At 38.0% G+C, this 26,816-nt stretch overlaps 1 protein-coding gene across 1 annotated transcript in view; it reads right to left on the bottom strand.

Moving 5' to 3' along the window:
• Nucleotides 1–26,816, bottom strand: part of EYS (eyes shut homolog) — an 830,760-nt gene that overhangs the window by 5,729 nt on the left and 798,215 nt on the right. The window contains exons 45-47 of the mRNA XM_068678264.1: nt 25,226–25,400; nt 17,766–17,938; nt 5,431–5,592 (exon numbers count right to left, since the gene is read on the bottom strand). Of these exons, the coding sequence (XP_068534365.1) occupies nt 5,431–5,592; nt 17,766–17,938; nt 25,226–25,400 (510 nt within the window). The remainder of the gene's footprint in view (nt 1–5,430; nt 5,593–17,765; nt 17,939–25,225; nt 25,401–26,816) is intronic.

The following is a 26,816-nucleotide window of genomic DNA, read 5'->3' as shown; positions in this document are numbered from 1 at the left end:
ATGGATGCAGTCTTCTAGTCAGTGACGCTTGCCCTTTTCATGCAGTCATCATGTCCGCAGCAAAACAGAGATGCAAATCTCCCTAAGGGCTCCTTGTTTGTCAGAAACTCACCAATAAATTCCTGTTGTACTGAAGATGTAGGCTCCTTTACAAAGACTCCTAAGACATATGATACTTGTCCTTTAGCTCTTCCTTTGTGACTAAACGGAAGCCTCAGTGCTATGATATTCTGCTGGGGATGGAGGCTTTGATGTGTCTTCAGGGTACGTGTCTCAAGAGCTCTAGGCAGCGGTTGCAGATCTATGGTCTTACTTCCGTCAGCACTGCAACAGCATCTCTGTGTGTAGATTTGCTGGCCTCAGTCTATGACTTGTTTTGCTTTTACCTCACCTTTGCTTCCTCTAAATCAAGGCCAGAATGTCAGTTTCTATTCTAGTCTTTCTCCCCCATCTCCTTCCACTTCCTATTTCAGGAACCTTTATTGATCATTGGCACTGTGCTGTCAATGGACGGTACAGAAGTTTCATCCTGTTTCATGCATTGTAGTTTCTGCAGTGGCTATTTCCTCTTCCTAAAGAGGAAGGCTCATTAGTGATTTATAAGAATTTAAGAATGTTAAATATCTACATTTACATTGTTCATGTTCAGTATATCAACCTGTACCTTTTGTTGTCTTCCTGTTGGCTTTAGGGGCTTGTTAACCTTGACCCTATCTTGGCCACGTTCTGAGCGCATGCACCCAGCTAGGCATCACTCAGCTGACAGGTTACAGCAGCTTATTGCACCCATTGTAACTTGCTCTTGTACCTGGTGATGACCACAGCACAGTGCCTTTAAGGTATAAGCATTGCCTTATAGGAGCTACTCCACATAAACCCACAAATTTTGTGGGTTATTACAAAATTATTATATGGCACGTACAGAGCTGCATCTCATGGATAATGCAAAACTAAGAATGGGTATCAAACCAAGCCTGTTAATCTCTCAAATCATGTAAAAATCACCATGATAATAAGTAGACTCCACCTTATGCTTGGAGCACCATCTTGGAGCAGAAGGGCACAGCTAGGATTCAGAACAGCCCCTAGGATGTAGTGATGCTGATGCATCTAGAAGGGGTTGGGCATTATTTCTTTTTGGGTCAAACTATTCAGCCTTGTGTTTCAAAAAATGCTGTCCTCAGTGAAGAAACTTTTCAGCCTCATTTACGCACCACTATCACTCGGACATATTTCAGCAGCTAGGATGAGTCACCTTTATTGAGCAATCTCAATTTTGTTGCCTCATGTTTGGTTTGCTTGCCAGTGGCAAACGGGTACCAACAGGTCTTCATATACAACGGATTTCAGGACAATGGGGATGACTGTTCCATCACATAGATAAGTGAACAGCTCAGCTTCCTACGCTGCTGATTTAGTCCATACAAATGATCCTAATACTAGCAAAAAAAAAAAAAAAGCAGAATTGATACCGCTGTTGGAAAATGAAAAGTGTATACCAAGAGAGAAGACTTAACCACTGCGATTGTCTTCTAAAAGTGGGTAGACTGGTCAATTTGTTTATGATTAAGGAAAACAAAGCTTTTCTCTGCATGTGTATTCCAGCTATTCTTAATACTTTCAAAGGATTTTAGTCCAGTAGAATGATCTGGTTTTCACCATAAAAATGTCTTAGAAAAGCAAGTAGCCATCATACACCCATACTTGCTACCTCTTAGTTCAGGTTTTTAAACTGAAATGCTTTATCAGGAGTTAAAATGTGGAGGTTTTTCAGACCAGGTAGGTAACACAATCCTTTTAAAAGGAGTCAGAGCACTGGCTTTGCAAATGTTGAGTATTAAATTTAGTGTGAGTCATCCTATTCTGTTTATTAACCTGACTACCTTCTTAGTCACCCAGAATAACTGTTCTTTCTCATCTCATCAGGGATCAAACCTTTCCATCACCCTGGCCTGAATTTAAGAACTGTGTAGGCAGCCTACAACATATTCCACCTTTATGAACAAATGTAAAGCTTCAGTAATGCTATGACTCAATGAAAAAATAATGCTCCTCACTGCTTTTTACCCAGAGTGCCCAGAGGACTTCAAATATGTAGAGTGGTCTCTATGTAAATGGACTAAATTATATGTTGCTCAAGCATTTGATGGGCATCCAGCTGAATTAAAGGATATTTAGTGGGGATCTCACACTTTTGTTGGTAGGAATAGGATACATTGCACTGAAGAAAATGTGAAATGGGCTGACCTTCTACCAACACCTTGCTGAACTCCACAAAAATGCTGTATTATTTGCAGAGATCTCACTCAGAAGCAGTTCATACAACTATCTACATCTCCCAAATATTTACCTTGCTAGAATAAAACAAGTAATCAAAGCAGAGGAAAAAACTTTTTGTCTTTCTATATGCAAGTTTACAAATTAAAAAATGTACATTCCCTTCCCTTCCCTTCCCTTCCCTTCCCTTCCCTTCCCTTCCCTTCCCTTCCCTTCCCTTCCCTTCCCTTCCCTTCCCTTCCCTTCCCTTCCCTTCCCTTCCCTTCCCTTCCCTTCCCTTCCCTTCCCTTCCCTTCCCTTCCCTTCCCTTCCCTTCCCTTCCCTTCCCTTCCCTTCCCTTCCCTTCCCTTCCCTTCCCTTCCCTTCCCTTCCCTTCCCTTCCCTTCCCTTCCCTCCCCTCCCCTCCCCTCCCCTCCCCTCCCCTCCCCTCCCCTCCCCTCCCCTCCCCTCCCCTCCCCTCCCCTCCCCTCCCCTCCCCTCCCCTCCCCTCCCCCCCCCTCCCCTCCCCTCCCCTCCCCCCCAGATTATTATTAACCACTAGCCACTTAAAATTTTGCTAAATTTTGGAATGATTTTCACAGGAACAGCACGGATTAATAATTAATTATTCAATAATATTAGTATTATTACTGAAAGTCAAGATGGAACTTCAGAAAGAGCTGGCAAAGCAAGAAAGCCTATGACTGACAGAATTATAGGAACTTCTGCTAACAGAAAATGATTGGTAGGATATCTTCCATTTATGCTAATTTGCCAAGTGCTTAAATGTGTCTACTGAAGTAACCAGTTTGTTAGACGAGCAGAGACTGGGACCAGCATATCAAGGTTTGAATAAACAGACTATCCACCCTCTCTAGAAATGTGTGTAATGTTCTTTGGAAAGAACAAAAGAAGAAGGAAATGTTTTAAGGAAGGTCTTATGCTTATTTCCTTACTAATGATTTTTTTTTTCTTACAAGAGAATGCCCTTGCAGTCCTTTGCAGGGAAAGTCACAGTGTACTATTTACATTGGGTAAAAAGCCAGTGTATAATCGTGTCACTGTGACATGCTACAACTCAGTATCACTCCTAAATTAGCTGCATAGTCAGAGCTTATTTCTTTTACAAAAGCAGCATTACCTGCGGGAAGGGAAGGGAAGGGAAGGGAAGGGAAGGGAAGGAAGGGAAGGGAAGGGAAGGGAAGGGAAGGGAAGGGAAGGGAAGGGAAGGGAAGGGAAGGGAAGGGAAGGGAAGGGAAGGGAAGGGAAGGGAAGGGAAGGGAAGGGAAGGGAAGGGAAGGGAAGGGAAGGGAAGGGAAGGGAAAGGGGAAATGTCCTAATGTCCTAATTATTTTCTATTAAAAATAAGTTTAGAAAAAAAATCCTGAGGTTTGGACAATCAATTTATTAAATCTTACATAACTGCACAGAAGAAAAGGATTTATATAAAGTGCTTTGTAAACTAATCCCCAACAGAAAGCTCTTTCACATCTGCTGGCTGCTAAGAATACTTCTGAGTCTTTCATCAGTCTAATTCTGTCTGGATTTGACAGGATTAGATAAAGGCAAATATTAAGGGCCACACGATTAGCCTTTCCTAAATCTTTCAAACTTCAGGACAGTGAAAAGGGGAGTAGGAAATATGTAAAGAAATTAGATTACTCTATAGAAGACTTTTTTTGATTTTTTTTTTTGAAATGAATTTGGTATGTTTCTAAAGAGTGACTTTAAGAAAATATTCCTTTCAATGCAAACTAAACATTCCTGAATCGCAACAGAATGAGGACATGCTCATGGTAAACCACTCCTAGCCCAAGTTAAACAGGCTGAGCACTCTCCTTGATGCTGCCAAAGAGACATTTAATTTCTTTATATGCTAGTTGCTTCCATGACCTCTGACTATTCCACGGTTCTCTTGAGAGGGATCCTTTTTTTCTCTTCTATTTTTCATGGCCCATATAATGCTTTAGTTTACACAGGAGAGAACTATTCAGTGAGAATCACAGAGTTTGGCTCGTGAGTGATAGAGTTATAAAAGATTCATTGTAGAAGACAGAGTTCTTTGCAAATAAATGTATTTGTATTGTGCCATCTATTTTTCTTTGAAGCTGCTTCTCTGAGTGTGGTTGTAATTAGAACAAGACAAGCCAGCGCTGTATGATATATTATCAGTCTCACCTAATAGTAGCCTGTTAAAGCAGCTGCATATAGAATAAGAAGATGGTAAGCTGGGTATATGTGCATTTATATGCATACATGTCCAAGTATCTTTATAGAAATGTCTCAAAGCTCTAGACCTCGAACAAAGAAATATAAAAATACATGATGAGCAGTTATGTTTTTTTATCATACAAAGCCCCAGTTTTGCATAGAGTATTACTTATTACAAGTGAAAAATTTGCTCTAAAATCACATTACAAGTGATACATCATGCTTCTGCTTAAAAACATGCAAGCCACCATACAAATGACATATAAAAATTAAATACATTAATAAAGTATATTATAATATTACACCTTAATAATAAATTTCAAAATGTATTTGCACTGTTTGGCAACTTATTTTTATTTTTTTTGCCATGGAGTTTTAGGAGTGGTTACTCAGTAAAATTTGCAATACTTTTGTAAATAGCAGAAATTATTTATTTAATTTGTTTTTCACTCTGCATGTCTGGCAAATGTAGAATATGTATGTTTTGCATGCTGCACTAGCAAACTTTTCAGTGTTACAGAAGAAAAAATTAAGTTTTTAATGAACATCAGTTCTCTTTCACAGGTCACTTTTGCTTAACTTCAGTTTAATAGGTTTTTATATTGCTTTGTTTTGGTACATTTTAAAATACTGAGCCAAACCTTGGGTTGTAAATCCTGGTGTAGCTGCACTGGATCTACGGAAGCAGTATCAGTAAATACTTGTTGAAGATCTGGCTACTATTATTTTTCAGGGGAAAACAGTTTGTTGAATCACTTCATTAAATCTTTGTTGGCTTTGGACTCATGCAAAATTTTATTACACGATTGTTCTCAGGAACATGATTATTTACACAGCTCAAAACCCAGTCACCATGGACAATGAGTTACAGAGACTGAACACCTGCATCACTTTAATATGCTGCTTTTCTTTTTCACCAAAGCACCTGGATGTATAATATTAGCAAACTGGGAATATCCTTACCTGATTGAGTACCCAAATGCTGTGCAGTGTAAAACAGAATACCGTCTGGAGATAGAGGCTGAAACTGGAGTTTGATATGGGTCTTATGTCGGATATAAAAGGGTGCAAATGACATCCACGATGATTCATTACTTCTGAAAGAAGGATCACTAATGGAAATATCTGAAAAATATAACAGGAAATGTCTTCTTCTGAAAGATACTTGCAAGTACTGCATTATTGTAGCATCAGTTGTCTACAGATATTCTGTATATCTCACATATGCCGTACATAATACTTCCAATTCTTCCCTTTCTGAAGACTAAAAAAAAACACAACTAAAACAACTAGATATAGAATAAAACTCACATAATAACAAATCAAAGCCATTTTGTTTTCTGGATGCCTTGTCTGCATTGACAATCAAGCCTGTAATTTTCATGCAAACTAAATGTGATCTTGTTAGTGTTCATTTTCAAATAAACAAAAGTGTTATTTTTACATTGTTTAAAAATCCAGGCACAAAGTGCTCTTGCAGGAGTCAAAATAAGCAGTCATTTCTTCACTACATAGACAAAGTCTTTAGTGGAAGATCTTTATGAACTGCTTCTTATGACATAAGAATGTACATTTTAAGTTGAAAGTATATTACTAATAGCTGCTGAAATTTGTTTTTAGGGTAATCATACTGAGCTGCTCAGTAATTCAAATGGTTCCTTATTATACTGAAATATATAATATTTCAAATATTACACATTTTCTCTTTCAGTTTTTCTGCTGAAGCTGTGTTGTTTCTTTTTAAGAAACCAACAACTTACATCAGTTTTGCACCCGAAATTTCCTAGAAGATTTATAGTAACTTGATTTCAGCCAAATATACCTTCAAGATTTCCTAGTAGCACACTCCTACATGACCTTATATTATCTTTCCACACTCAAGTTTTCTCTATAACATCTGCTTGTGAATTCACTTATCATGCAGTTATACATTGTACTGCCTATCACAGATGGGCCTTAATTATTAGATTGGTATACAGCCAGCATGCTGCAAGACTTTGTAATTTGTCTGTTTGTCATACCACCTCCATCAGAATTGGATTCAAAGTGTTTTTGGTGGACAGTTTCCAGCAGACAGATGCAGCATTATAGAGGATCCAGATGCCTCACCTGTTGTCAGTACTTGATCATGCCTCAGTAAATAACACAACTGGCCTCTTTGTTATTTTATTTTTTTCCCCTAGGTTACAGTTAATACTTCCAAGAAACATGCATGGATTTAACACCACAAATTCTCAGTGAGTTTAGAAATAAGTTTTAACCTCTGTAAAACCATTTATAGTGGATTTATGAAATGTTCTAATGATCTGAATGAAACTTTTGATGATCTGCTATTCAACCTACACATATATTCTCACTCAAAAATATTAACAAATCACTCCCATATTAAGCATCATAATAGCTGTTATGACATCAAGGCTATGCAGTGTCTGTAGTAATATGTCAGAAAAGTAAAGTTCCTGGCATCTATACTTAAAAGATAACAGTAATAAAAATACAGTCTCGAGAGTAGCAATGACTGTGTAAGACAAACAGTAATAGAACTTTCCAAACAGATTAAGTGATATAATGAATGCAATTAAAATGTCTGAACACTCTCAGGTACAAAAGCCAAAACAAAGTTATACTTAAAATTAATGATTTTCATTTGGATTTTTAGATGTTTGTATTTTTTTAGTGGGTAAGAGAAAATATTCTCCATTAGCAGTTACAGATGTAGTCCATACCTTGATGGCTTCATATTTAAAAATTACACAGAAATAATGATTCTTTTGTTCATAGACTTTTTTGCTTTCTGCATCAGTCAGTCAGTCTTCTCCTAGCAAAGTTTTGCACAGCAAGACTTACATACGGAAGAACTGTGCCACAGCCATCAATCTTATACTAAAATAAGTAAAAATCTTATACATGTACTAATCTCATGATAAAATAATATAAAAATAAAATACTGCTTAAAAGGTTATACTAGCAGAAGTGTAAAATGAGATATCTGAAAGTCTCTGTGACACATTCAGTTTCACTTTGTCAATGTAGTTAATTCTTTACAGTTTATGAAGGAAGCATGGACAATGACTAGTGTGAAAGCAAAATGTTATGCTGCAGCAGTGAAATGCTACATTGCTTATCATTGGCAAGTATATGGGAGAAAGATTGCTATAGTAAAAAGCCTTGGAGCAGAGAGAGAAAATAAGGATGGAAAAAAATCAAGATTTTATAGTATCACTCAGAAAATGAATTAAATCCATGACTTTATTGCAAACAATATCTAAAAATGTCAGAATGCTTTAGAAAGGCAGTATCATGATTCTGATTTACAGATATCAAATAAAATACTCTATTTAATATACTTTGTTTTGCAATTTTCAAGATGCAAATAATTTATTTCCATTTTGCTAAAAATGTTTTAATTTCCAATAAATTTATCTGAACAAATCTCAGAGAACAACACATTTTGCCACAGTGCAGCAGGACTAACTACAGGAAGTACTTGAATGACTTCTAATTTGCATGTAGATTATTTTGTAGGTCCAATAAATATTGATTACATGCATGAAAAAGATCTGACTTGACAGGTACATGGGAAGTTCACCATATCTCAGAACAGAAGGCTTTAAGTCTACTGCAGTGCACAGAGATAATCAGAATAAAATTCAATTTTTTGCAACACTGCATCTATAGATAGACAAGTTTTTAAGCTGTAGAATAAGAAAATTTAAGCATTTCAATTTGCTTTTATGGCAGGCATATGCAAAACTAACATGTTAAGTCAAATGCTGAGATACTTTGTTACTGTATTCTTGGCAACAACCTTTGTTTTTTCCTCTAAGATAAGAATATAAGTAGTTTGGCAAAACTTGTGCAAAACAGTTCCTGTGTTACATATTCTTACCCCAGAGAAACTCCGCTAAAACAGCTGAGACAAATGGATGCCTTTGACAGTCCTATAAGCTAAATTTGTAGGACCTCTACTGTGTAGCTGTTGTATTCCTCATTAGTGCACTCAGCACCGCATGGTGTACTGTTAGCACAACAGGCATTTAAGCAAACACTTTTATTCTGTATCAGACTAATGTCTCACTTCTCTAAGCTGAGTACTAGTATCTGATAAAGCTGTGCATCTCTAAATGATACCGAAAGAATTAAACTCTAAATCCCTTTAGACCAATAAGAGATATGGGAACACATAACAAGTTTCTGCAAGTACTATTGCTGAGGTTTGCTATTGTTTCTCTCTATTAAACATTCATACATTTCAGGTTCCTCCTGCTACCCTCCTTTAAGTAGCCCTGTAATGCTCTATATTAGGTTTACATGGCAAGAGTTTGGTAGCAAGGTGGCTGCAGGGGTGGCCTCTGTGAGCACTGCCCGGTAGGTGCCCCATGTCAGATCAGAGTCAGCTCCAGACAGCTCCAAAGGGACCTGCTGCTGGTCAGAGCTGAGGCAAGAAGCAACGCTGGGTGTGCCTCTGAGAGAACAGATTGAAGGAAGGGGAAAAAAAACACCTGCTGTGCAACTGCAGCTGGGAGAGAGGAGTGAGAAGCAGCCCTGCAGACCCCAAGGTCAGTGCAGCAGGAGGGCAGGAGGTGCTCCAGGCAGGCAGCAGCAGTTCCCCTGCAGCCCGTGGAGAGGCCCCTGGTGGAGCAGGCTGTCCCCCTGCAGCCTGTGGGTCCCACATGGAGCAGATCTCCACGCTGCAGCCCGTGGAGGAGCCCCTGGTGGAGCAGGTGGATGTGGCCTGGAGGAGGCTGCAGCCTATGGAGAGCCCCTGCAGGAGCCGGCCCCGGGCCGGAGCTGCAGCCCGTGGAGAGGAGCCCACGCAGGAGCGGGGGGGCTGGGGGGAGCTGCCGCCCACATGTGGGGGACCCGTGCTGGAGCAGTTTGCTCCTGGGGGATGGACCCCGTGGTACGAAGCTGTGTGGGAGCAGTTCTTGAAGAGCTGCTGCCTGTGGGCAGCCCCTGCAGGCTCGGTTTGGAAAGGACGGCATCCCGTGGGAGGGACCCCGTGTGGAGCAGGGACAGAGAGTGACCGTGAAGGAGTGTCAGAGACAAAGTGCTAGGGACTGACTGCAGCCCCCATTCCCAATACCTCTGTGCCACTTGGGGGGAGGTGGTGGAAGAGGGTGGGTGGGTGGAAGGTGATTTTAGTTTGCTTTTTATTTCTCGCTGCTCTAGTCTCCTAGTCTTAGTCAATAAATTGCAGTTAACTCTCTATGCTGAATTTGTTTTACCCATGACGATAACTGTTGAGTGATCTCCTTGGCCTTATTTAAACCCTTGAGCCGTTTTCATTATATTTTCTCCCTCTTTCCCTTTGAGGAAGGACAGTAAGAAAGGGGTTGTCATGGAGCTCAGCTGCCCAGCTGGGTAAAGCTACCACATGCTCATATATTCTATTGAACCACTATTATTTTGAGGTTATTCTTGCAGCTTGGTTTGCACTATTGAAGCCCAACTGCTTCTACACATCCCACCCTGCTGCCTCAAGAATTACGCTATGATAGTTTATTCAAGCAGCTTGTTGCCTTAAAACTTTCAGCGAGCCCATTTGCCATGTAGTCTGTCAACAAATCTTGCAGCAGAAAAGTAAAACAAACAACTTAAAAAACTGAGCTCAAACACCATGAAGGAAGCCTAGAGGCTGTGGAAGCAGGGATGGGCTACCCAGCAGGAATACAGAACCAACACCTGAGTGTAACAATGGTGGAGTTAGGAATCAAATCTCAGCAGGAGTGGAAACTGGCAAGGGATGTGAAAGGAAACAAGAAGACTTCCGACAAGAAATCTAAGGAAAGCGTGGAGCCACGTTTTCCCCCACGTGTGGGAACCTAATGAAAGACAACATGGAAAAAGGCAAGATACTCAAAGCCTTGTTTGATTTTCTTTACTGGTAAAGTCTGCTGAAGATTCCCAGGTCCTTGAGCCTGGAAGCAGCACTTGGGGAAGTGAAGCATTATCTTTGGCAGAGGAAGAATCTGGGAGCACTTCAGCCAGTCAGACACAGTCAAGGACAGAGGACTGGGATACATCCCAGAGTAATGAGGGAGATGGCCAATGTCACTGTGGGGCTGCTCCTGACTGATAAGCTTTGAAAGATCATGGGGATCATAGGAGGTTCCTGATGATAGGAGGAAAGCAAAACATCACATTCTCTTCCAGCAAAGGCAAGAAAGATGATGCAAAGACTTATGGTCCAGTCAACCTCACTTCACTTAGAAAATACCATGGAGCAAAAACCTCCTGGATGCAATATCCAAGCATGTAAAAGACAAGATGTTGACAAGGTCAAATTATGCATGACCAGCCTGATAGTTTTTTTGATGAGATGGGTAGCTCTGTGACAAGCCAAGAACAGTGAATGTTTGCCTCAAGTTGGGGCAAGGCCTTCGATATAGTCTTTTCATAGTATACTTATACAGCCAAATTGGCAAAATATGGTTTGGATGATCAGCCTTTGATGCTATATCAGCTATACCACTTTGGTTTTCTTCTCTCCAAGCCTTTTTGGAACTAAATACAAACAATATTCCTGCCTGTTAGTCCCTGAGTAAGCTGAGCCAGACGGACTCAAGGGAGCAGCGAGTGCCAGCTCTGGAGTCCTAATCACCCAGGCTGGTCCAGAGTGATGAGGCAGGGCTGAGATCAAGACCACAAGTCAGCTTGTGGATTGGGGTCCAGGTCCAGATCAACACAGTTCATGGTCTGGATGTGGTGCTGCTGCAGTGCAGCCAGGGATCAAGGTCAAGAGCCTCTAAAAGCTGCTCTTGAGCAAAGCAGGAGGAAGCTCCTGCTGAGGCTTCTCAGCAGAGCTGTCTTCAAGACTAGACGCCTGCACCATCTCTAGGATGACTGAAACCAAGCAGACAAACCGTTAGGAGGTGGTGAAAGAATGCACTTACAGCGCAGCACTAACAGTTCATTAGCAATAAGCAGTTGCCTGAAATCTTTTAAGTTCACAGTCAATGTTTTGAATCTGTCATAGAGAGTGAGCAGCTCCACCAGACAATTGTTTCATTTTGCAAAATAATGACAGGTGTGTCAGTATGGAAATCTTCATCCTGAGCTAGTATTTGCTTAAGATTGCAGCTGAAAAATTACTGAAATAGCACAGGCTTTTTTTTTTTTTTAAGGGGGGAGGTTGTGTATGTAGGTATTTAGATAAAAAGAAAAAAAAATCAGCTTATCTCAGTTGTGTTTTTCTTTTCAATTATCACTGCTTATTTAATCTTTGAAGAGCTAACATTTCCATAACCAACAAACTAATTCAAGTATAACAACAAAACAGAACAACAACAAAACAATGAAAAACAAAATAACCATTGGAACTTTCATTTTTAGTGCAGTAACAAGAAGTAGAGCATGTTAATGAAAGTATTGATTATTAACACAACTCTAATAGACCAGTTAGAACAATGTATTAATGAAAGTGGTGATTTTGTCAGACCTGCAGCCATTAGTAATCCTTGTTGTCCCTGAAGACATGACTGAGCCAAACATTGTTCTGAACAATACTGGAACAAGAGATTGCAATTTTGTAAGTCTACAGTTCTATTTGTTTTTGTTGCAGCAGATTTGTAACCACTAATTAGATATCTAATTAGCTAGGAAGTAACATCTAGGAGCATATGGTTAAATCCCCAAAGAGACCTCTGGTTCTCCAAAGCCTAAAATAGCTATCACCATCCAAAGTCAAAACAGTAGACCTCGGGCTTTCTGTGTGATACATACTAAGGGATGAGTGCCTAAGAATAAGTGATGGGGCCCAGCAAAATGTACTGGGAGCAGCTATGAAACCTCAATGTGATGAAAGGAATTGGAGTAGGAATCCGAACCCAGTTCTCCTGTATCTGAGGATACGGATATTGTAAGTGGGATATGGATAATTTCTATTCAAAATGGATAACTTTTATCTATGGATAATTACAGGAGAGGGTCAGACTGATTATCAGGAAAAGGTTCTTCATCCAGAGGGTGGTTGGGCACTGGAACAGGCTTCCCGGGGAAGTGGTTATGGCACTGATCCTGCTGGAGTTCAAGAAAGTTTTGGACAACACTCTCAGACACATGGTCTAATATATATACATATATATATATTTTTTTTTTGAGTGTTCCTTTGGGGACCCAGGAGTTGGACTTGATGACCCTCATGTGTCCCTTCCAACTTGGATATTCTATGATTCTATTTCTTCTGTACAATGAATATTTCACTAGATACACAAAAAATTCCTAGAACAGATTAGAAGACAGGAAAAAAAAATATAAAAGAAATCCTTTCATATCCAATAGCTCAGTGGTATTATATTCTTTGGAATATTAGTTCAAGGATTTGTTTGATAGTGAAAATGAATGCTTAATCACTAGATATGTGATACAAGCAAGAGCTACAGATGCTTAATCCATGACTAGCTTTGGTAACAAGCCTTCTCTAGGTACTGAAATGCTCTGAAGACACTTTCAAGACGAAACCTAAAAGAAGAAACACCCAATCTGAAAGTCCCTCACAAGGACCATTTCTGCACTGAAAGCCTTCAAGTGTCTCAAGACTAAGGCATTGAGTGGGATTGGGAGTATCTCAGAAATTGGGAGTATCTCAGAAAATAATTCCAGAGCCATACTGCTGCGTAGTTGTTAGCTGGCTCTATGTTACCCAGTTTCTTCTGAACTGGGTAACAAGAGGGAATGGTGAACTCATGGTTGAATTTTTATTGGGCCTTCACATCACTCTTGACTGACTTGGTACAGAGGGCATTACTTTTGTACTGCATAGCAATTCTTTCTTTTTTTGCCAAGCATAATTTCTGCTAAAGTTTATATAGTAATCCATGGCATGTGTTGAAGTAGGCAACTCACTGTATTCTACTTGACACTTTAAAATATACAAAGAAATATTACAAATGCATGTTTTCTTGTGTCTACTGTGAATATTGTTTACGGACAAATCTGAAAGTTTAGACTGTTTCCTTTTTTTTTTGGTTAAAACTTTGAAAGAACATTTTATCCTTATATAATATGACTGCTACTCCAAGATGTTCTCAGCATGTTGCCACAAGGTTTCAAAAATTCTGCTGGAAACAGAAAGCTTGATGGGCCCTTTGTTGCTTAAATTACTAAGAGAACACAGTAGTCAGTGTGACTGAAAACAACAAGCTATTAAGTGCCCACAATTGTCTTTAAAATGGTTCAACATAGAAACACAAGTTTCCAAACAGTATCTATGAAACAGTTTGTGCATAAAATCAGCAAATCTAACTGCATTGTCAGATAAATCCAACATATTATGCATGCATGTATGCATGTGTTTGCGCTTGAGTGTTTGTATGTAAGGTGCCTGTTTATGATAAGAATCTTGAGCTAAAGCATAGTCTAAATTAATTTGTCTTATACTAGTAGTAAATATACATTGGGGAACATTCTAGACTATGTAGAAAGAAAAAAAATCTTCATAGTAAAAATGATTCTAAAAGACAGTTTCTTCCACTTTTCATTATGACTAGATTGTGACTAGATGGACTAGATAGTTACAGAATTGTGTTTTATTCTCAGTTTTATTCTCAAAATTCTGCTGTACTATTTTATCAGACATGGAATTTGACATCAGAGCAACATCTAGAAAATTGACTTCTGTTGATAAACATGATCAAAGGAAATTGTTTGTTATTTGTTCATCAAGATTTTTTTTTTACTGCTTGATAAGTATCCTATTATATTTAGGATAAGAACAATGAAAAGCTCTTTTACATTTGCTTTCCTTTCATCAGACCTGTACTGATAAGCAGTGATTGTAGCTATGGAATTCAGAGCATGATATACAGTAGAAGACATCTATTATTAACTTATTTCTTTGTTAAAAGGGCAGTAGCATTCCATTATGGGGCCTTGAAGAAAACAGAAGTTATTTTAGTAGGTGTTGTGAAAGTGTGTCATACAAACTAATCCCTTCGTATTTGAACATAGTAATAGTTTCAGTAAGTGCACTTAAAGTTTATGGGACATGATTAAATTATTGTTTTCTATTTATCTGATCAGCATCTGTTTAACAGAGCCAAAACTTCCTTGGTAAAGATGAAAACTATTGAATAATTAAAAATTTAAAGAAATACAGTGATAAAACTGTGCTTATTTTAGCCACTGTCAATTCTTCTCCAACACTGCCATCTACAGAATCTTGCAAATACTACATTGATGTCGCCTTAAAAGAGACAGGTCTGTAAAATTTTACAATTAACTCCTCTGAAATCATAGGTTTTCTTCTTTCCTCTATAAAACCGAGTATATTACATAGGATATAAATTTCAGATGCTTATTATCTAGTGGAATTCTAGTTTATGTAGAAAGATATCTCAAAGCTTGACATAATGTAAGAGGAGATTCATCGACTCCAAATTTATTTTTGTTCAAGTTGTCTATCGCCTTGAATGAGACTGTTTATGTCAAGGTGAGAGACCTGATCTAATCTTTAAAAAAAAAAAGAAAGAAATGCAAGATAAAAATGTTTGGATGATAGAAAACTACCTCAGGGATACATAGTTGCTGTGTTAAACTTTCCTCTAAACCTTCACTTTTGGCCACTGCAAGAGACAGGATTACTGGACTCGCATAGGGACACTTCATACATGAGCAGCTGAGGTGCAATTTGGTAAAGATTAGAATATACATGCAAACAGTTATTATGGATATATATGTACATGTATCTATATAATAATGTAATAATGATGTGCTACAAATCAAACTATTTGTCTGCAGCAAAAGGTTTTTAGACTGTTCCTTCATCTCTAAGCTTTGACACTTGATCTTGGCCACTTTTCTCACAAGCCAATAGGTCTACTGCATGCTCAGAGGAGAGCTGAAACAGCCAGGTCCTTAGTGATTTCTTGGCCCCAGGTACTGCATATAGCCAGGGACCTGGAAGGCTGCATCTGTTGTCTCAAGCTCTGTCTGTGTTGAAGCCTCCACACCAGCAGAGAGAGCTGCTCTGCTGCCTGCTGGTCTATGGCATGTTGCCACCATATCCAAGAATACATGAAAAGACTGAGTTCAACTGTGGGGCCCCCTTCTTCAGAAGGAGCAGTTCTTTAAGAACTGTTATAGCCTCACCTGAATATATGATTTCATTTCTCTCATGCAGTTTTCATAAAGAACCACCTGATCTAGTTCCAACCCCCCAACCATGGCAGGGGGGTTGGAACTAGATGATCTTTAAGGTCCCTTCCAACCCAAGCCATTCTATGATGATTCTGTGATATTTTTAGTGTTTGTTAGGCAGGTTAGTACTTGATTTCTGTCATTTTGTGTTTAATTATCTCTAACTTCTGTGGTCAAAGTACTTTTTCTCATTACTGTGGCTCTAGCCCTACTGCCTTATTTATTTCACCTGACCTGTTGCTGTGTAAACCATATTACTGTCCTGTATTTTTCCAGTCACTATTATTTGGTAAAGTCCTATTTGTTCTTACTCTTTGCTATTCTCCTCTGATGTCTTTTGCCTCATAAATCTCTTCTGTCCTTTCCTCACACTTCTTTCCTTCTTTCTTGCACATTCATTAGTCTCCATCATTTAATTTCCCTCTGTTCTCTTTGGGTCCCTTGGGCCATTCATTCTTCTCTGTCTCTTTTTCTTTTGGCTTCAATAACCACCATCAATCCAGAGATGAGATATTCAATCTTGATAAACAGCTGTTTTTAGCAATTTGCCATCCACTAAAAGTGCAAACTCTGCTTTGAAAAATCTCATGATAATTCATTACTCTGCCAGAGTAAGGTGAAATGCAGGGCATGGAGTTTGGTGAGGACCCATAAACTCCACTTATAAAAAGAAAGCTTTTAAATAAAACAGAAAGAAACCCTCTACTGTGTTTACCAGGTGGAAGAATTACTAGTAGGATGACAATCTACAAGAAATACAATTTTCTATTGCTCATTTATAAGCTATCTCTTTTAGGTAATAGTGGCCATCACAAGAAGATCCAAATCTATTAGGAAACCAGAACACAGGGTTTTTTACTTGATTAACTAACAGCTTTATGTATAGCACAAATTCTGTTGATCAGTGTCCTGAGTCCAGATGGTATGATATTTTAAAATCTCACTTGAAATGGGAATTCAAAATCTAAATGTTCACATGAAGAGCCCTGAAGAACTATTGCAGCAGAGGCAATAGAGAAAGCATGTTCTTACCTGGAATAAAGAATTTAACAATGGCTTTCCATAAGCTATATTCTTTTTGAGTTGTGTCTACCAACTGCAAGTGCTCTCTGAAACGGGATTTTAAAACTGTACCAAACTATTGGATGAGAACTGCAAAACAGGTCAAAAACAGTTCGGCTTGTCAGTTTTGTGCTTGAAACTTGCTCTGTAGGCAGAACAAAGGAGGTTGGACATTGGCAGGCAGTTTGAGAAAGGAGCTATTTAACAGTAACTGGTGTTCAAAAGTTGTAAAGAAAGCATCTTGAAGGAAAAACATACACTTCTACAATATTAACTTGAATTTGAGAACTGCAGAATAGAGGATGCAGACCATAGTACATCTTTTTGCACACAGAGACACTTCTGAAACTTACAGGAAAAGTCCCTGAGCTTGTAGAAGTTATGTATGCACATTGTTGGATATTCATTTGTACAATCCCTTACAGGTGAAAACACCTTGATAAAGGATTCCTACATGTAAGGATAAGAAAAGATGGGCAGATTGAAGAGATATTTTGTGGGAGAGGTTGATAGAAAGTCAGGGAAAACAATCTCCTGAAGATTATTACAGTGGTATTTGCATTTCTATCATCATTCTCAGTGCATACCTATCCAACAGCTACTGAAGTCAAGAACAACCTCTCCACTGCTGTCAGAGGAAATTAGATAAGGTCCTAAATGCTTACTATTTCTGAGATGTGCTCAGAAGTGTGCTTCTGAGCTCTTAAGAGTATTTCTCAATGTACTTCATTATGGTAAGCTTGGGAATTGACCTGAGCGGAGTATCACTGTAACACTGCTCTGGAATGCTTCCTGTCCCCTCAGTATCTGACAGTGTCAAACTGCCCATGGATTTAGTTGAATGATTTGAAAAAAAATTAGGGAAAAAATGGTGTTGAAAATAAGCAGAGTCAGAAAACTATCTAACATTTCACAGTATTAAATGATTTTATTTTTCTAACAGAAACAAGTACCAGTTTCTATCTTTAGTAAAATCTATTTTATACCTTGTGACTTCATTTCACATTTCATTCATATTTTACAAAATACTGTGTTTTTGCTGCCTGGACATTACTGTCAAGTAACTCTATGTACCGTGCACTATTGACTTGACATACCTTGTTCGCAGTAGGTACCGGTTGTTCCAAGAGGACAGTGACATGTGTAGCCATCAGGTAGCGGCACACAGGTACCGCCTTGCTTGCACAGATGTGGAGGATCGTGCTCTGGATCACATACTGACACCGTTTCTGTGCAAAATGCACCCTTCCATCCAGTGAGGCAGTCACAGCTACGGTAGGTAAGTGAAAGGAAAGAATGCAACGTTATTACCAAAAGAAATCAATGGTTCAGTAGCAAAGTAATCAAGATTTTCAAGTCTGGGATACCTACATTTAATAATCTGGTCCAAAACAGCAAATAGAAGAGTGTCGTAACAAAGTTTATCATTTACCGTTTTGATCTGTTTACTTTATAGCAAGAAAATTGTATTTAATAGGGAACATAGTATTTTTAGTATTTGAGTTACAGGATCAGTATCTGCAAGAAACAATCAAGTTTGTGGCTATTTTTTTGTATTTTGCTCTACAAATAGCTCAAGGAAGCTTTGACTGCATAAACTAGTATGAGTCAAAGTAGAATTTAAAAGGGAAAGCAAAGCAGTGAAGAGCATTTCTAAAAACAATCAGATGTCACTATAAAAGAACTGTTAACAATTCCAAATTGTAACTACTTACAGGAGTCTGTCAGCAACTGCCTTTCATTTAGCCGTTATTCATTTGCTAAAATCTTATAATTGGCAATCAGAGATAGGCTTGGTGAAACACTTCATGGAAAAGGGGATAGTGGATTTGCCAAGAATGAGGGGGCAATCTGAGTGTTGTATGACTGTAAACCTATGCCATTATCAAATTGTCTAAATTGACTGGATCACTAGTGAGTGTCTGGTACCTTCTATACCTTTCATCCAAACCAGGAGAACAAAAATTTCAGATTAACTTGTAAATTTAAAATTAAATTGAATTCTATAGAAATTGTGAAATACAGAGTACACTTGGAATTGATGCTAAAAATGCCCTCCTTATTAAGAAGCAAATTTTCAAAACAGTTCAAATGAAATGTGAGACTTATTTGCATTTTAAAATCTAGTGACACTTTATGATACAAAAATCATTCCCCTGAATAAAAACACTTATTGATTCTTTTTCCTAAATATTTTCTCTTTCTAGGCTAAGAATGAAATCTCATCTATTTTGATTGATTCTTAGTCCGTTTCTTTTTGTATATGTGCAAAATCTTGAATTGTTCTTCAAACTCACTCAGTTACACTTTCTCTATTAATCAGCCCACTGTTTCTGGAAAAAACATAACAGGGAGTCTGTGAAACCACCTCATTTCAAGTATGTTCTGTCACTATATTTCATCTTCCACAGTTGATATACAAGACACAGTGATACTTTTATTGCTGTTTCACTAAACCTTCAGATCAGGCAACACCATGTAAATAAAGCAAAATCAGCAAGTCCTTTGATAAAGAGCTATCTGGATTGGAAGGGGAGAGAGGACAAGACCTTGCAAAAGCAAAAACATCTCCATTCATCATAGCATTAGAATGTGTTCCGTCTCACCAGCAACTGTTATGCTTTGATGCAGAAAAGTTACTGAGAAAGGGAAGTAATTTTGCTCCCTAAGTGGCAAACAGAAATGTCCATTTCTTGTGCTGTCAAGCAGGGTGTTCTGAGCCAAAGCTACTACTACGGGGAAGTATACACAAAGGTTCTTCTCATTTATTTTTTTTGCATCTGTGTATGTCCAATTTCATTATTTGTCTCTTATGACCTAATAAAAGTTAGGTTTTTAAATGAGTTGAAAACTATTTGCATAGGGCTGAACATGTTTGCTGTGGCTGATAGCGGCAACCCCTTCTACTAAACACGCTGAAGCAAGTTGGAAAGGGCTTGAGAAGTTCCGACCCAAAATTTCCTAATCTTTAGAAAGGTAAAGCAAGAGGCAACATTTCAAATCCTTTGCATCACATGGCCTGTCATATTGGTCTAGTTTTCTCTATACTTCATTATGGTTGCATATTGTTTTACCAGAATGGGTGAACCCAGTGGCTTGTAACATCACGAGTCCCTTGGTTCTCAAGTGTTTAAAGACACATTTATTTAGATAGAAGAAGTGAGATTCAGTTTGAGATCAAGATACTTAATTGAGCTGGGGGACAGGTTCTATTGCCTGTGCATCCACATTCAGTGATTCATTAGGTGCCCACACAGCCTCCAGTTGCCTTCCTAGAGGTATGTGGGAGCAGGAAGACAAGACTCTGCCAAAACACACTGAATGCTTGTTAGGCAATGGGATCCTAGAGTAGGTGTCTGAGCTCATAGGCTAATGGATTGATTAAATAACATCCACTTAATGGATTAATAAATTAACATCCAGTAGGTCTAGCAGAAACAGTCAGGGTAACCAGCACAATATCCATTGACATTATTCATGTATTGATATACATAACTAATGACAAGGACTGCATTCAACCGCCTCAACACAAGCATTTAGTGCCATCTGACATGCCTTGGTCAATCTGAGAAATCTGTGCAACTAGAAGACAGAAGACCCGCAGAAGACATGTGCTCTTCTGGACACCCCATGGAGACCAGGAAAGGTATCCCAAGATATGTGCTGACAAGACAACTGGAAAGGCCTGGACTTCCATTGACTGTGGATCAATTGACATCGATCTTACACTTTTAGCTTAACTGTTAAGTTTATGTGTTTTAGGAGCTAAATCTCACTGCAAGATACTTTCCTTTTTAAGTGTTTTTGAACAATATGGATTACATTGATTCCTCTGTGTCTCAGCTATTAGGTTTCTCAAGAAAACTGTCAAAATGCCTCTAATTTTTCTATGTCGTATTTTTATGTAGAGAAAGGATAGGAAGGCCCTCACTTATAACTTTTATAGTGTGACTTTGAGGAAATTGGATAATTCTTTTTCCTTGTCTTAGTTTTTCCAAGCGATTCTTAATAGGGTGCACTGCACAGTGTATATATATGACAAAGATGGGCCAAGTCAGGAAACAAGAACTGTCAAATTCACAGTTCACGGAGAAATAAAACAAAAGATCACTTTTGAATCTGGAAGTTTCAGCTATTATTTAGAGTTTTGTAATATTTCTGTTTAGGAAGTTCAATTATGGTTTAGTTTAATGTCAATTTGTTTGTTTCTTCTCAAATGCTTAACAGTGTCACACACTGTTCACAGAAAGGCTTTCCAGGCTCCAAGTCCAGTACTTAACCCAAAGTCAGCTCTCAAATAAGTAACACAGTTTCTGCATAAGTAGGGACAAGAAGCACTGTTAATGACATAAACCCGAAATGTGTTATATGAAAATTTTGGCAACATTAAAAAAATCATGAAAATTAATTTCACTTTTTATATACTATAAAAGCAATATGCTGGTATCTTACTACATAAAATCCTTATCAAACTAGAAGAATTTACTGAACCTTATTGGGAAATAATTAAAGGTACTAAAGGATTTCTGTGAAGAAATTGGAATGTTTGCTTATATCTAATGTGGTTTCCTATACTAAACCAAGAGCATTCTCATATTAAACATAGAGAATATCAAGTTTAAAATGTCATGCTCAATGCTAACAAACCTGTAACTTTCTATAGTTATACAAAAGTGATGTAAAATCAAACAAATCTTATAACAGAAGGGATTCAGCCCTGCAGATTCAGACACCTGAGTATGTGCAGGTGTATGTGAGAGTAGGTGTCTACATTTAAGATGTGTATCTATTCAATGTAGATGAGAGGCTCAATTAATTTACCTAATCAGGTAGGCCAACTGAGACTAGGCAGATGTCTGCTGCCAACTAACACTTCCCAGGGGTATCCCATCTGGTCTCCAACTACTTTTCCATTGGTCTCTTCAAGGAGAGAGGACACTGGTCTCTCCAAGTCTTGTATTACATTTGCAAACATATGGATATCTCAGATACTGCATGGATTCTCGAATTTATACAGGCCTATATTAGCCACCCAAGCTACTGGACATTTCTGGATATATTTCTTAAGTTTATATTGTATTGGAACCGAAAGATGCTGAACAACGGAGATCTTTTAATAAAAGTGGCTTTACACTAAGGCAATGGAAAACTAGAGCATTAGTGAAAAACAGTTTATCTTCAGGCTATAAGGCAAAAACAGCATGGAGCAATTAAGATTGGAAGAAAATTAACAGTATTTAAACAAAGAGTACCATGGAAGTCTGCAAAAATTTTCTACTAAATCTGCCAATTTAGATGACAATTTTTAGGTAGCAAATCCACTCCCTCAAAAAAGTAAAAACTTTTATTGATGTAAAGTACAACAACTGGATAGATAAATGCTTTTTTCCTTACAAACTATAAAATTGTGATGTTTCATTGAAAATTGTTTCTGTCCTTGAACTGACAATTGTTTCTAATCAAATTCAACCTAATAATGAAACTACACAAGCTTACCTTATGGGGTATCCCTGCACTATATAGAGTTATGATTTAATTTCCCGAACCTAAGTGGCTAGTGCTATTTGAAATGCTATGAGAAATCCACATGTGCCTCAGAGATATGACAGAAGACTTATGCAAGTCTTGAACTCTTCAAAGATGCAGCTGAAGGCCAAATGGTTTACTCAGAGGTACCTAAAGTGCCATTACAGGCTTATATTAACCAACTGAATCCTACCCATTATGTGTGATGTTCTGTTCAGAGTACACAGAAGACATACTTTTCCTCTCACTTCAGCAACAAATAGCTATAACACTTCAAAGACAATCTTATTGGATGTAATTGCCATAAACAAAATAATGGAGTATATTATTGCCCCTTGAACATAAAGTTCTTCATTTTACTATTCAAATATTTCCTCTTAATTTTGTTAATACATAGTAGTTCTGCTCTGTTGCTGGACAGAATGTAAAATTTAATGCTGTACATTTCTGCTTCTATTTAAATCAAAGCATTATCCCTGTAGCAACTGAATCTACAGCTTAATAGCACTGCACACTTTCTGGCAGAGTGGTGGAAACAGGACTTAAAAATAGCTCAAAACAGCAAGAAAGACTGGAGAGATCTCATTTCAGGAGAAAAATACTTGAACACAAATACAGTTCCCTCAAGGACTCTGCTCTTCAGAGGAACACGGGAGATATGAAAATGGAGAGAAGTTCGCCCTGAGAAAAGCAAGACAGTATTGATAGCTACTATACATTGGCAAAAATCATATGCATGCTATATCCAGGCCTCTTTGGCTTTTTGTTGTTATTGTTGTTGTTTTGTGAGGAGAAGGTGGCAATTACTGGTACATACATGAATATATATGTATTATCTGCGACAACCTAGTTGCTGTGAAATATGAGGGCAGGATTATAATTCAGTAGGAGGTCACTACAGATTAAACCAAACAACTCATCCCTCTAAAAGCAAACACCCCACATTTTAAAACAATTCCTAAACAAATCTGCAATTAACGTTATGAAACTATAATGATGAAAAAGAACTTTGCCTACAATATCAAGCTTCCAATGTAGCCCAATCACCAGCTGCTGCTCTAGCCTGCCACTCCTTTTCCAAATGTTCCCTAGGTCTTGCTGGTGGTGGTTCTGTGTACTTTGCAGGCCAGAAGATGATTTAGCAGTGCTGGGTAAGTTCCTGAAGCCAGGACTTAGGTTGGTGTAGGTGGGCACATGAGAGAGGCATGCTTCAGCCTACATTTCTGGTATTTTTTTGTTGCAATTTTGTTTTCGTGTCTCCTCTAACAACCCTGTAAATGGAAAGGGTGCCATTTGCCTTTCTTTTTCCTCAGAAGGATCAAACACACTGGATGCCAAGGACTTAATAGTTCTGGAAGGAACCTGCAAAGTCCAATAATTGAGACATACCTATAGCTCAACAATCAGAAAGCAATTCCAAATTATACCTTGTTATTCAGGATGTTTAAAGCATTTCTTTCATTGCTTTATTTAAGAGCATATAAAGATGCTTTTAAGGGGAATGGAGAGGGGAATTGCATGCTACATATCAAGGGTGAATTTTCTAAATTGTAAGTAAAGCTTTGCGAGCTTTAGAAATGCTAGTTTTGTACAGGTTTTCTTACTGATAAAGATTTGTCTCAGGGGCAACAAAACCAATTACCGTTTAATTCTCTCTCCAGTACACATTTAGGAGCTTGTTTTTAGCTTGACAAGTATGCAAACTCTTTTCTTTGTATTACACAGAAGGGACAGGTCTTTGTTGTTTTGAAGAAGAATTGACATACACAGAGGCTCCACAGTGTAAAGCCTGTCTTTCCCTTCTTATCTGTCTTGCTGTCCACAGTGTTTTCAGTCATTGTTTTCAGACATTTTATATCAGCATTTCTTTCTTTTTTTTAAAAAAAAAAGTAAATATATGTTAATAAATGAACACATGAGGAAGTACATGAGGGAAAGCAAGTATAATTAATCTTGGCAGATGCTTTTAAAATCAATAGCGCTCCTCAGTGAAGGCTTTACAGCTGAGTTACAAAGTTTGGAAACAAGATTTATTACAATGGAAATGTTGACACACAGCAGCAGTTTGGAACTGCAAATTCACTTTCTTCTTTGTGCCTTACAGACTAGACACAAAGATCCATCTAAACTTAGTGATAAGGCATGAAAGACTTATCTTTTGTGCCAGCTGAAGACCTTTCCGCCCCATCACCGTTTATTATCTGATTGATCAGCCAGCTGAACAGCTCATATGATGAACTGACCTAGTTCAAACAGTTTTGACATAAGATCCTTACTAACCTGCCTTGTTTTGTATGGAATGGATTAAGAAGGCCTTACATGAGCAGGCCAGACGGCAGATCTGGAAAGGCAATGGTGAAAGAACACTTGAGAAGGGCATGAGGTTGCATTTGAGAGAAAGCAAAATATCCACATAAACGATAACTGGAGGCACAAAGACCTGTGTATATTAGGGAGAGATTGAGCAGCAGAGAATTACACACAGATGCTCAGTAAGATTGTTCCTATGATTTATACTGGCTCAGAACTTTCCAATGTTAGACATTCAATGATTTACTCCAGAAAGGGGTTCTCAAATAAAAAATACTTTTTTTTTTTTGGTCTACCAGCCATGTTCAGGCATCGTTCAAGCTCCCCTCTTTTCTATTTTGTTCTCTGATATCTAGGATGCTACTTAGTTTAATTAAATGCCTTTCTTACATATCTAGTTCTATCCACACATTCTGTGGTAAGTCTGGATGCCAGTGACTTTCAGTGGAGCTCGACCAGTCCATGGAGCTTCTTAAAACAGACCCTCAGCAAATGTCCTAATAATTTTTAAACTTTGGTTTTGATTTTATTAATGTAAGATTAAAATTCTATTTTTTCTTCTGTTATTAGAAAGGAAGAAAAATGTTCAACAGTTTTCTACCTTTCCAATAAGATGATAGGTTTCTGGAGACTCCAGTTATCAAGAAATTAAATTAGCACAGTTATTAGGTCTACTGATCAGTCTATGTTGTAACCTAGAAAAAAGTTTTTTCATACTTACTAAACAGTAGAGCCACTTTCCACACACTTGCCACCATTTCTGCATTTTATTAAACTGCACGGGGAATCTTTACATTGTCCAACACTGCGACCTGAATTAGGGTGACCTTCTGGACTCCCTGGTGATTTAAACTTCTGATTCACATTGGTGCGAACTTGAACATCAAAAATGCAACCTTAGAAGTAGAAAGGAGAAAGAAGTGGAGTTTACAACAGACACAGGGAGACATAACAAACCAAACTACAGAACACAGTCATCCCTCACTGAACGGGTTCCACCAGAATGTCTTCAATGTGTAGACAATCATACCATAGCTAAAGCTATGCTGGCTACTTTCTGTTCAGGAAATGAGTGAAAGATTGTAAAATCCTTCATTAACAATAGGTAAAACAACGGAAGTAATTTCTCAAGGAATAGACAGGATGCAGAGTCAGTGACTAAGGAGTGATGTGGGTGCAGTTTCGTGTTTATACATGCATGCTCTTACAGAAATGCATCTACATCAGATAAAAGACAAAAAAAAACAACAAGGATAGAGCACAAGAAGTCTGTTTGATGTAAAATATGTAAGAATTCAGAGAGCATTGGCTAATGCAGTGAGGAAATGTGGACTTGAATTTCTTTAGGCTAAAATGGACTCCTTCAGGGAAAGACCAAGATTCTCCCTTCCTCAGGTAAATGCTTCAGTCTCTGTTACAAAGAGAACATTATCACACATGACCACAACATTTGACCGAGTGTATATGCTGCTCCTGTAGGTCCTTGCTCTCAGAAAACGATTAAAAATGTTCATCTATAATAGTAAGGTGAGCAGTACCAGAGCCTGCTCCTTTGTTCTGTGGACAAGTAACCTAGTGTATCCACAGCTGTATCACCAAACTGTTACTAGCTTCCAGAATAGTATAGGTGCATCCAAAATACTGATGTAGTATTAGTGCCAACATTATGGCACCCCTAAATACACCTAATAATTGTTTGGGAAAATGGGGATTGACACAGACCAAATATACGACAATTGTTAGAATTTATCTATAGAGATAATTGAATGTCAGTAACTAGATCCATACACTGACATTTTTTTAATTTGCTAATACATTGGTATCCTAAATGAAATACACATTAATATATACCATTTGAAACTAAAAATCAGACTTAAACCCACTTCACAGTGGGTATAAAAAGTGCAAGAAATAATTTTCTATGTCTGATTTATATAATTTAGTTGAAATATAGTGAATTCCCACAGAGCTCAAAATCCTGAGAATTGTAGGTATTGAACAGTGCATGCCAGAGGCTCCCTGTTTAACATTAAAAGTGGCGAAAAGACATGATATGAAGACTGCAAATAATCAAATTTCTTTTTTCAATTCACTTAATATATTTTTTTCATGATCCACTGAAATCACTTAAGAAACAAACTTGTACCTGAAAGAGAAAATAAATTTTCAATACAAAATCACCGAATGACAGTTGAGGTTGGAAGGAACTTCTGGAGATCATCTTGCCCAATCCACCTGCCAAGCAGATTCACCTAGACCACATTGCAGAGGTATTTCTATATATTTATTTATATTTATCTTTATATGTTTCT

This window comes from Anas acuta, chromosome 3 (assembly GCF_963932015.1).
Source record: "Anas acuta chromosome 3, bAnaAcu1.1, whole genome shotgun sequence".
NCBI lineage: Eukaryota > Metazoa > Chordata > Aves > Anseriformes > Anatidae > Anas > Anas acuta.
Note: the sequence above shows the minus strand (reverse complement) of the source record. Positions and strands in the feature narration are given on the sequence as shown.